General features: G+C 43.7%; 1 protein-coding gene across 1 annotated transcript in view; it reads right to left on the reverse strand.

Moving 5' to 3' along the window:
* Positions 1 to 12,743, reverse strand: part of FHOD3 (formin homology 2 domain containing 3) — a 91,221-nt gene that overhangs the window by 59,360 nt on the left and 19,118 nt on the right. Inside the window, exons 2-3 of the mRNA XM_064294597.1 lie at positions 12,142 to 12,426; positions 2,767 to 3,647 (exon numbers count right to left, since the gene is read on the reverse strand). Of these exons, the coding sequence (XP_064150667.1) occupies positions 2,767 to 3,573 (807 nt within the window). The 5' untranslated portion in view covers positions 3,574 to 3,647; positions 12,142 to 12,426. The remainder of the gene's footprint in view (positions 1 to 2,766; positions 3,648 to 12,141; positions 12,427 to 12,743) is intronic.

A 12,743-nucleotide genomic window follows, 5' to 3' on the forward strand; every position in this document is an offset into this window, starting at 1 on the left:
TAGTAGGCAATAAATATTTTTCAAAAGCAAGACTGGAGCTTCAGGCTACTGAGAGAGACTTTTATCACCAACCAAACCAGCCACAGTGGGACCAACAGAAGGAAGGAGTTAAGTAGACCATCCATTGTGAGTCTTCTCCAGGAGACTATTTAATATTGTCATTTCCTTTTAAAAAATGAAGTTAGAAGGATCTTTACTGCCAAACTTATTACTCCCTTTATTCTTCCCTATCTTGAGTCAAGGTCTGCCCTTTCCCTAGCAACCATCAAGGGGATAAGCAACCACAGGAAGCCTATATATAGGGCACAGCAGCCTAATGAGCACTTGTGGGAGTAAGAAGGATGAAAGAGACTGGCCAGTTAGATCAGTGGGTTAGTGTGTGGTGTTGCCGAGGTTAGGTCTTGGGTAACTCCTGGCAGCCATTGGTAATTTACTGTCTTAATCCCAGCCAGTCTCCTTCCAAATGTCAGGCCTGATTGTAAGGAAGAGAGCATGTGGATGGCTGGAGAAGTCAGGACACAGAATCATTGAGAATCAGGGTCCAGCATGGTTTTCCTAGGCATCGTTTCCCATAGAGGACTGACGCCATCGCTTCTTTCAACTGGACAACAGGACTGATTGGGCATGTTTTCATCATTGGATCCCAGCAGTTTGGATTTATAAACGGGGGAAAGCTGTAATTCTGATTTGAGGGATTCTTGAGGGTGGAAACGATTCAGATTCATGTCCTCACTAAAACTGGGCAGAAAGAGACACCGGAGTAAATGAATGCCAACCCAAGAAATGTAGCAATTCCTTTTAGAACACTGGATTGTGTTTAAAAAGGAAGTCAACCAATTAAAGGTCCTCAAATTGGCCTTCCAGCATCACACAATGGCAACAGGCTCTAACTCTGCCCTTCAGCTCCTTGTGTAAGTGCGCTCTCGTCCCAAGGATGCTGCACGTAGCATTGGCATCTGACTGGGAGGTCTTGGAGTCTGGACCTCCAAGGAGGTCCACACACTCAAGGAGCTGAAAAATTAAGCTACACGAGGTGCTAGAAATAATTCATGATAGTAAGCTCTTGCATGTTTACTCTAAATTATACTTTACAAAGTGCTTTCTAATATCCTTAGTTTCTGAGAAGAGAGGATCCTCTTAAATCTGTTTTAAATCTAAAAATATCCAGAATCACATTTTTTAAAACCAGTTCTTGAAGATATGTTCTCATGAGCACATAAAGTCAACTCTATCAATGCTCCTTATAAGTGAGGATGGCAAGACTTTGGCTTGCTCACTTTGGGCATGTCATCAAAAAAGACCAATTGCTAGAAAAGAACAATATGTTTGGTAGATGGTCAGGGAAACTCTCCATGAGATGGATTGATACAATAGCCACAACAATGGACTCAACATACCAAAGATCAAGAAGATGGCACAGGACCAGGCCATGTTTTCGTTCTGTTATACATATATCATCACCGTGAGTTGGAGCTGACTCCATGACAACTAAGAACAACAACAAATCAATGCAGTAAATCATTAGAAATAAAATTTGTGATCCACTATGGTGCAGTTTCCTGACCACTGTTCATCAGCCATGACCTTACCTTTGATGCCCCATAATTTCATGTACAGTGTTTCCCGTTCATAAAATTAGATATGTCATCTCTGTTAAAAATAACACCACAGCAATAATGCCTACAGGATTCTCGAACATTTACAAAAAATGAGAAATCTAGATACATGTGTAATGTTTACAGAATACTAAATATATGGCTATTTGAAAACATCTAGATAGCTGCAGTATGCTGACTCAGCCAAGGGATTATCGAATGACATGTCACTTGGATCACCGCCTTTGTTAAAGCAGTGTGTGGTTGCAGCTAACATTCAAAATGCTGTTAGCAACCATCGTCACCAAAAATAAGATTAAATAAACACATCCGCTGGATAACATCCACGTGTTTGGTAAGTCAGCAACTCTACTTTCCTCTAGTTAACCTCAATACCAGGTGTTGGGCTAATACTGACATTCGTTGGTTAATCTTTTTATCTTTTCCACAGTGTTATTTGGTTCTTTGAAAGTTACTTTGCCTAACGTTGTTACTAAGTTGGTGTCTGTATTAGCTAACAATAGTCCCTAAGGTCCCTGGGTGGCGCAAATGGTTTGCATTGACTACTAACCTAAAGATTTGCAGTTTGAACCCACCCAACAGTGCCATGGAAGCAATATCTGGCAATCTGCTTTCGCAAAGATTACAGCCAAGAAAACCCTATGGAGCAGTTCTACTCTGCAACACTTGGAGTTGCCATGAGTTGGAATCAAGTAGATGACAATGGATTCATTTTTTTTTTGTTGTTGTTGTTGGTTTCCTCATTTAGTTTACACGTGGCATGAGGCACAAGGGCACACTAAATTAAAGGTCAGATTTTTAGAGTAATACACATTTTACCAAGGAGCCCTGGTGGCACAATGATTAAGCACTTAGATGGTAACTGAAAGGTTGGTGGCTCCAACCCACCAGTGGCTCCATGGGAGAAAAGACCTGGTTACCTTCTTTGGTAAAAATTGCAGCCTAGGAAACCCTACAGCGAAGTTCTATTCTGTCCTACAGGGTTGCTATGAGTAGGAATCGACTCAATGGCACACAACACCACCACTTTTCACCAAATGGCCAGAGCAACATGAAGAAGGGTATTTTATACATCACCAATCTCTTCAGCCCTACCTAGCAGTGAAAAGTAAAGCCACCAGTTAAGAAGAATACTAGATGTGAGTGGTACCTTTGTGACAGACAGTTCCTTGGATTTAGATTCAAACAGGTGCTCCAGTCTGGCAGTGTCCACTTTAATGGGTTCCAGTTTCGACCACAGGAATTCTCGGCAGCGTCGGTTGTTTTTACACGGCCACTCAAAAGGCCGAACTTCATTCCAGAACAAACGTATGGTCTTCTTTTTCTTAGTGAATGCCGGCTGACCCCTGGGTACCTGGGGCCACCCTAAGCCCTGAGGAGCACTGAACACTGGAGGAGGAGCCAATAAATTACCGGGGACTGGAGGGGGGGGCACACTGTCCAACAGGGGTGGAGGGGGTGGAGGTGGCAAACCCAGGAAGGTGGGTGGGGGTGGGGGCGGTGGCCCCGGGGTCTCTCTGTGACCCAGGTCCACATCCAGGACGTCGATGTCATCCTCCTCCCCCAGGTCGGTGAAATCCATGTCTTGGATTCTGAGCTCCCGTGGATTGGCCATAAGCTGGTCCCAGATGTAGTCAGACTCTGTCTTTGGCTGTGCTGGGGTTTTCTCCGGAACTATGTCATTGGGCTCATCATCGGGAGAGATGGATCCTTTCCCCAGGTCCCCGTTGTTGAACTTCTCAGCAAAGGCTTTCACACTGCCCCGATTGTCCAGAGAGCCAACATCCACCCTCCTGACACTCTCATCCTGGGCCTGAGAGTGGGCCTGCAGTGTGGATATCCTGCTGGCGAGGCTGGCTACCGCCTCCGCCCCCTGCTCAGTTCTCCCCAGCTCACCCTCCTCCTTCTCCTCGTCATCTGTGGGCTTTCTGTTATGGGCATACAGCATGTCCAGCATGAAGCGTTTATTGGTGAGGATGTCGCCACACTGTTCATTTATACCTGCATCCTGAACGCCCGAGGACCACAAACCTGGAGTGTGCAGGAGAGAAAAAAAAAAAAAAAAAAATGAGAAAGTGGCAGAGGCCTTGTACCATGAGAAAACCAACTGGGCAGTGAGCATTACTCAAAGGAGGGACTTGGGAGAAGACAACGAGATAATTAAACCAAAGCATGTGGTGGCAGTCATGGCTGACAAGGGGCTGGTGACCAGGAAGAGATGCTGCATCCAAGTCCCAGTGACCTATTGAGGACACACGACTCTTATGGCATGATGTTACTCATGGTTCCCAGCTAGGCTCATGGGAGAAATTCCTCACCCTCCCCTGCCTCCCACGGGAGCTGGTCAGTACTCCCCAGCCACAGGTAAAGGAGCCTCTGTTCTAACTAGACACTAAGAGGCAAAGGAAGATGATCCTTTGTCCACAGCAGGCACTAGGGAGGCTGTAAGGTAACTTCTGTTTCCCGCCTACTCCATATCTGCACCAGGGCAGCTCAAAGTCCCTGGAGAAAAATACAAAGCATGCCATTGGTCACACTTGAAATTCATGGTGACTAGTCTCCAGAAGGAAACCCTGGTGGCATAGTGGTTAAGTGCTATGGCTGCTAACCAAAAGATTGACAGTTCAAATCTACCAGGCGCTCCTTGGAAGCTCTATAGGACAGCCGACTCGACGGCAATTGTTTATTTTTTTAGTCTCCAAAAGGAGCCCTGGTGGTGCAGTGGTTAACAGCTACGGCTGCTAACCAAAAGCCTGGCAGTTCAAATCCACCAGCCACTCCTTGGAAACTTTATGGGGCAGTTCTACTCTGTTCTGTAGGGTCACTATGAGTCAGAATCAACTTGACGATAACAGGTTTCTGTTTTTGTTTTTTTATAGTCTCCCAAAACCAAAACAGTTGTCCTTGATTCAATTCCAACTCATGGCAAGCCCATGCGTGTCATAGTACAACTGTACTCCATAAGGTTTTCAATGGCTGTGACGTTTCCAAAATAGATCACCAGGTGATCTTCCAAGGTGCCTCTGGGCAGACTCAATCCTCCAACCTGTCAGTTAACAGCTGAGCATGTTAACTGTCTGTATCCCCCAGGGACTCCTCACTAGTCTCCAGGGAGCCCTTCATGGATGACATTGATGAAATGTCTGATCATCCATTCCCTCTCCTAGAGGACTTGCTCATGCTGCTCCTCTCTCCTCTAACCTCCCCACCCATCTCATCCGCAAGGGTGATTTGCTTCTGTTAAAACTGGTGAACTAGGGGGGACAACTTAGTTCACCAACTTAATGGAAGTAGTCAGAAGAGATCTTCCAGAGCTTCCATTCCACCTCCACCCACCCACTGGCCTCTCTCCTGTGACTACGTTATACTTTCCCTCTTAGCAGGGGTCAACCACTCCACTCATAAATTAGAAAACCACTCCAGCCATTCTCTCCTGTATCTCCCACACTCCTCCTGCTAGATCTTTCCTACTGGCAAATAAACATGGCATAATCTCTCCCATCTTAAAAATACAAAACTTCTTTTGATCCCACTTACCCTTCCAGCCATCACTCAACTTTTAAAGTTAAAACTGGTAATAAGAGTTGTCTTTGCCAAGGAACACAATAAAGGGTCCTGGACAGAGCCGGAGAAAAATGTAGAACGAAATTCTAACTCAAAAACAAAGACCAGACTTACTGGCCTGACAGACTGGAGAAACCCTGAGAGTATGGCCCCAGACACCCTTTCAGCTCAGTAATGAGGTCACTCCTGAGGTTCATCCTTCAGCCAAAGATTAGACAGACCCATAAAACAAAACGAGACTAAAGGGGCACACCAGCCCTGGGGCAAGGACTAGAAGTCAGGAGGGAACAGGAAAGCTGGTAATAGGGAACCCAAGGTTGAGCAAGGAGAGTGTCGACGTGTTGTAGGGTTGTTAACCAATGTCACAAAACAATATGTGCACTGTTTAATGAGAAACTAGTTCATTTTGTAAACCTTCATCCAAAGTACAATAAAAAAGAGTTGTCTTTGCTCATTGTCTTGAATTCGTCTCCTTTTGTTTTCCCTTGAACCCAGTCTAATGAAGATTTTACTCCCATCACCCTTTGAAACTGCACCTTTCAAGGTGGCTTCCATGTTGCTATATCCCACCACATTGACTTGGTTGGTCATTCCTCCTCCTTCACGTACTTTCTTCACTTGGCTTCCAGGGTACTGCACTCACCTGGTTTTCTTCCTTCTTTCTGGCCACTCCTTCTCAGTCTTCTTTGCTGGTATCCCCTTGTCTTTACCCTTTAAATGTTCTTGGATCTCTTCTCTCCATCTGTACCTACTCTCTTCATCATCATCTCATCCAGTTTCAGGGCCTTAAATACCATCCATAAACGGATCTTCTGTCCCCTCTCCCCCATCCCGGTAGCCTAATGGGACCTACATGTCTTGCTGTTGTTTCCTAACTTGACTCCATCCATCTTGCAGCTAGTTGCAAGAATCTTGGAGTCATTCTTGACCCCTCCTGTTCTTCCATACCCTACACCCACTGCAGCAGGGCATCCTGAAGGCTAAACCTTCATGCCATTTCCAGATTCCAGCTATTTCTCTCATGACCTCCCCATTGCAACCCTGGTCCAAGCCAGCATGGTTTCTGCCTACCGTATTGTAAGAGTGTCCTAACTGATCTCTCTGCTTCCCCTCTGGCTCCTTTACAGTTACTTCTTAACACAACAGCCATATGAGGCTGTTACAGTGTACCATCATATCTTTCTGTTCAAACTTCTTTAATGGCTCCACGTTTCACTCAGAGAAAAACGCCAGTGACCTTACAATGTTCACAAGGCCTTGCATGATTCCACCCCCCCACCATGCCCACTCACATATATCCCTCTTCAGTCACAGTGGATCCTTGCCATTCCTAGAGCTCAGCAAACATGATCTGGCCTCAGGGCCTCTGTCTCTCCTAGGCAAACTGTTCTCAGTTAATCAATCACACAGCTTCCTTCTCTACCTCCTTTAGGTCTTTGTTCAAGCAGCATCTTCTCAGTAAAGCCTTCCATGACCACCTTATTTGAAACTGGGCAACCATCCCCCCAGCACTTGTCTATCATCCTTTCCTGCTTTATTTTTCACGATAACATTTATTACTGTCTAATCTTCTATCCATTTTATTTATTTATTCTGTTTAATGTGTACCTTTGCCCCATCACTGGAATGCTTATAATTACTCATTAAATTGTCTTCATTGAAAACTCTCTGAAGGTGGGGATTTGGATTTGCTTTGTTCACTGTTGTATCTGCAGCACCTAGAATGACTGACTGAACAAGTGGTAGGAATGCATTTCCTCTGGATTTGGTTCCTAGGGGCTGGCAGGGATGTGTGGTAGGCTCTTCAGGATGTGAGTACCATCAGATATCCAGGCCTCCATAGATACTAATGTTGGCATGTGTCAGGGGACTGGGACCACAGAGTCAGCATTAGAAACTTTCATTCTGCAAAAAGATGACACTAATCCTTGCCCACATGACCCTGCCTTCATTTTAGAGGAGGCCCAGTGGTGATCTGGCTCTTCCAGTATAGCTTTGTTCTCTGTATTCTGACCATGAGTGGCCTAACCTGAGCAAGGGCTCTTAAGCTCCATCAACACCAGAACAAGAAGTTCTTGGACACTCTTTTAGGTTTCACAAGCAATATACACCTAGGAAATAACCACTATCAATGAGAGATGAGATGGCTTTTGAGGATGACTGAAAAATCTGCTTATTTGGAGTCTCTACAACTGGTCAGACAGGCCTGTAAACAGAGAGACTGTTTTAATGCCAGGAGGCCACAGCAGATAAAGTAGCTGAGTCTTCCTCAACAGACTGCTTTACTTTTCTTCCATTTGTTGGAAGAGATCAGTATTTTCTTATTTTGTCAACAGGGAAAAGAGCATAATCTGGTACTATTTTAAATGCTGGTTTTCTTGCTTACTCTTGCCATTCATTTATGCCTCCTGGGTGGATTGATTCTTTTATCATTATGTAGCGTCCCTCTTTGTCCCTAGTAATTTCTTTTACTCTGAAGTCTACTTTATCTGATATTAATCTAGCCACTTCTGCCTTTCTTTGATCAATGTTTACTTTATCTTTTCCCAACTTTTGTCTTAAGTATTTATGTACATTGAGCACTATATTAAATGGTGTTACAATGTTTGCTTCAGTCATCAAATATGATTTAAGAAACTCATGAAGAAAAAGATAGACTATTTTGATTTTCCCCTATTTTTAGCCATTCTGTTGTTTCCTTTTGGAAGTCTGAGGTTTCTGTTAACATTTCCTGTTTGGAGATCTTCCTTTAGCCATTCTTTAAGGGAAGGTCTGTTAGTGACAAAGCTTAGTTTTCTACATCTGAGAATGTCTTTATTTACTCTTCATTCCTAAAGGATCCTTTTGCTGGATATAGACTTTGTGGCTGACAGTTCTTTCAGCACTTGAAAAACGTTGTGCCCCTTCCTTCTAACCTCTATGGTTTTAGATGAGAAATTTGCTGTCATTTGAACCGGTGTTCACCTAGAGGAAATGCATTGTTTCTCTAGCCTCTTTTAAGATTTTTTTTTTCTTTAGTTTTCAAATATTTGATTATCATCTTAGTGTAGATTTCTTTGGGTTTATCTTATTTGGAGTTTGTCCAGCTCCTTACATATATAGACTTATGCCTTTTGCCAAATTTGGGAAATTAACAGCCACTGTCTTCAAATATTTTTTCAGCACTATACTCTTTCTCCTTTCCTTCTGGGACTCTTATAAACCAAACATTAGATCTTTTGTTATAGTCCCACAGATCCCTGAGGCTCTGTTCATTTTTTCAATCTATTTTCTCTCTGTTATTCAGGTTGCATAGTTTCTATTGATCTGTTTTATAGTTCACTGATTATTTCCTTTGTCATCTCCAATCTACTATTGAGCCCATCAGTAAGTATTTTATTTTGGTTATTGTAATTTTTTTTTCAGTTCCATAATTTTCCTTTGGTTCTTTTTTTATCTCTTCTATTTTTTGGCTAATATTTTTTCAGTGTGTTTCCTGAGTGTTCATAGCTGCTTCTTGAAGCTTTTTTCTGATTGCTGCTTTAAATTTCTTGTCAGGTAATTTCAATAACTGACTCATCTCAGTGTTAGTACCTACTGGTTATCTTTTCTCATTCAAGTTGTGACTGTCCTAGTTCTTGGTATAATGAATGATTTTTTATTACATCTTGGACATTTTGGGTATTATGCTGTGAGACTCTCATATTTAATATTCTCTTTTAGCAGGTAGTCACCCTCTTAAGGTGTAATGAACAGGTCTGGGTGGAGGTAAATGTTCAGTTCCCTGCTAGGCCCTGCTGTCACCACCTCAGCAAGAGTGCTGACTCACACTGCCTCACTGCAGATGGGAAGGGTGGAAACTCAGCTCCCCCCTTGGCATCTTCCTGGTAAAAGCTGAGTGGTGATTTACAATTCCTCATTGCCTCCAAGTGGAGGTAGAGGCCCAGCTCCCCGCTGGCCCCTACTGGCTCTGTGCCTCTGGGAGAGCAGCGTGCCAACCAGCTCCTCGTCCCGCTGCCTCATTAGATCTTGTTGATGCTGGGAAGCTATGGTGGCTCAGCTCCCTACTGGGCACTTTTGCATCAGGGGCTATGATGGGTGGAGTACTGACTAGCCCTCACTCACTGCCTTGTTAAGTCTCATTCCTGCTGGTGAAGCTGAAGGTGAAGATCTCCACAGAACCTCACTGACACTATCCAAGTGAGGGAATCAGAATGTTGCCTGCTTCTTGCCCAGCAGGGAATATAATATTAGCTTTCTGCTTACCCCAGTGGCACCATCAGGTAGTGGTTTGCTGCTCCTGCTCTCGAGAGGTGGGGTTATATGGAAACTTAACTCCCCATTTGGTCCTATTGAAACTGCTGGCTCAGGGAGCAGTTTTTCCATTGATGTTTGACTCGGGTGGGTATTAATAGCCAAAAAGGCTTTCTGTTCTGTTAGGCTGCTGCCCTTTTTCCAGTCCTGTGGCGAGGGGGACAGGCTTTGCTAGAAGCTTTTTTGTCTGTGATTGTCAGTAGTTTAGGGTTGGAGACTTCTGCAGTGCCCTGTATGGGATATATGGGAGGCAATATGGCAACCCAGAGAGCTCAGTGTAGTGTCTTTTCTCACATCCCAAGGTCCCTAGGCAGTCTACCTTCTTCATTCCACCTTTCAGAATCTTCTTGTGCCTGTTCGTTCTGTTATATTCAGGGTGTTTTAATTATAAAAGGTAATACCTGGGAGAAATGGGGCCCCTCCGTCTTGGCCAGATGCCTCTTGATTTATTCACCAATGATTTCCTAAGCCCCTTCTATGTTCTGGGCACCTAGCTAGGAACTGGGGACTCAAAAAGAACAAGGCAGACATCCCCGTCCACACAAAGCTTATATCTGAGTGGAGACAAAGGATATGTAATCACAACAAAGGATGATGAATAGAGCTTCTCATATAAATGACATAGAGAGGAACAACCATTAATCGATCAATCGATGAATCAATAAAGCCACAGAATTAGAGAAAGTTGAGTCTCTCTCAAGTCCTACAAATTCATTTTCAAGTTACAGACACAATTGTTAGATATAAGAATAGGAATCATTTTAATTGCCTCTAGGTTCCTTTGTGATTTGACAATTTTCTGAAACATGAGAACTACTATAAGAGAGTTACCCTGAGTCCACAGTTGCAGAGAATGCCTGTGAGCATTGGGACTTTTTAGGAACCAATAAGCTACGGCAAATAAACATGACCAAATCTCTCAACAGCACCAGAGTGAAGCAGAAAATAATTGCAAAGCCCTAGTCCCCGAGTCTACACACACTTGGACAATATCTGCTATTGGTAGAAAATCAATGGTTCTGACCAGGAGCTGAATCTTCATTTTTTGAAAGTTGTCCTTATGTGGAAGAACAGTGGATAATCTGAGCCAAGAAAGTTTAGTTCTCTAGCTTATTTTCACAAATGCAATTTATTGATATATTTTTGGATAGCTAACCCCAGTTACGATGAACAATTCTTATATGAAACATGATTTTAAGGCCAAATTGATCAAGAAGTCTTATACTACACTCTGTACTGTGACCATAAAACCAAACTCGATGCCACTGTGTTGATTCTGACTTACAGCAAACCTATAGGACAGAGCAGAACTGCCTAATACAGTTTCAAAGGAGCGGATGGTAGATTCCAACCACCGATCTTTCACTTACCTAGTCATGGGTGACTTTCTAGTTTCATTCATTCATTCAATTTTTCTTTACTCATCCATGTTCAGGGACAATCTGTTTTTAATCTGGGAACTAACAAGCCATGCATGGGTCATGCTATTGGCTGGCAGATCCTCAGGGGGCATCCATACTACCCTTTCGGTGCAAGATGTAGGCCAGTTGAGTATGTATCTCTCATATATAGCTTATAGAAGGTTGGCCCTGTAAGACATGACTCTTCTGGTAGACACTGCGGAGTGTTAGTCCAGGGAGCTGGTATTCTGCCACCCTGAGAGCACACAAGTGATAGGTAAAAAAATCAGACCCCTGGTGTACAGATTATGCAGTGAAACCTATGAGAACTGGAACTCAATGCAACTGCCTTGTTTTTCTAGGTTTTACAAGTTTTCCATCGCTTTTCTGTTGCTTGTTTAAGGGGAAAATATTCAAGTTTTCCTACTCTGACAAGTTTCTGCCTTACATGGGCCCTAGCTTTCGTAGGTTTTACTGTATAATTCATTTACAATTCCTACAAGCTTCTGTGGCACCCAGCCGAAGTCCCCAGTGAGACCCTCTCAGGCCAAACTTATCATCCAACATGCCATCTGGTCCCTCATTGTAAAGCTACCAGACACAAGGTCAGCTACATGAATATCAGGTATAATACCAAAAAGATATAATTCCATAAGGAAAAACATGCACTTTACAGTAAAGAAAGAAGTGGCCCTGGGTATGCTGCAGAAAATTATTTAAATGATGTATATTTCAGTGGGGCATGTCACAGGGACCTCCGCACACATGGAACTGCAACTTTTTGGAAGTGCTCATTTAATTCATTTTAACAAATCTGCTCTGGGATAAAATGTTGAGTCATAATGGTTTAACACAGTTCTTTTAAAATTCTTTTAAGGAGTAGATAATAACACAACATGTTGCTAAACTTAAATCAGAAACAGAAAAAAGCTATACTTCTTATTAACAATCAAACACTCAGAAGACAATGAAGAGCTTCTTTCTCAGGGCTTATTCCACAGGGAAAGTCCTCTGATGCCCTCCTTACCTGGCCCTCTTTCCCACCTGAGGAAGAGATGAATGAAGTAGCATGGCTGAGGGTTTACCTTCCTAAGGGACAGTAAGCTGCTGGCTGGCTGACCATGTGGCCACATTCCTCACCTCTCAGAGCCTGGGTGGCACAGCCCAGGGAGCAAGATGACTCAACAGGGACCTCAGCATACCAACTCCTCCTGCCTCCCCTCACCCCACGTTTCCTTTGAATGTGCTGAGAAGAGAGCTTTGTTTACCAGTTCCTCGGTCCCTGGAGAGCTTGTCTTCCTTCTCCTCCCTCTCCAACGTGCTGCTGGAGGATGAGATGCTGGAGGCAGAGCAGTTGTCCCTCTCATTCACCTCCTCATTCTGCCTCTCTTTTTCACTGAGGGAGGCTCTTTCTTCTGGCTCTTGCTCCAGTACTCTCTCCACCTCGCTCTCTGTTTCTGCAGGGGCTATTTCCTGGCTAGCCTCATCAGCCACCTGCCTCACCTCTGCCTCAGGTTCTGCCTCTGGTTCAGGTTCAGGATCCCCGGCACTTGCTGGTGGAGACAACAATGGAGATAATATTCACAACAGTAATTTCTTCAAAGCATGAAGTGGGATGTGAAACTGAATGTGAGGTTGATTTTTTCTGGGCTGATCTGTGATTTCTAAAGGTAATCCCTCAAAATTCCCACCCCCTGGCTATTCACTCAAACACTAATCTAGGTACGGCTGTGAAGGGGTTTTGCAGATAAAAATTAAAAGTCCCAAGTCAGTTGACTTTAAAATATGGAGATGACCTGGGTGGGCCTGACCCAATCAGGTGAATGTTTTAAAAGCAGAGAAGTCAGGGAGATTAGAAACATGAGAAGGA

This window comes from Loxodonta africana, chromosome 11, assembly GCF_030014295.1.
Source record: "Loxodonta africana isolate mLoxAfr1 chromosome 11, mLoxAfr1.hap2, whole genome shotgun sequence".
NCBI classification, from domain to species: domain Eukaryota; kingdom Metazoa; phylum Chordata; class Mammalia; order Proboscidea; family Elephantidae; genus Loxodonta; species Loxodonta africana.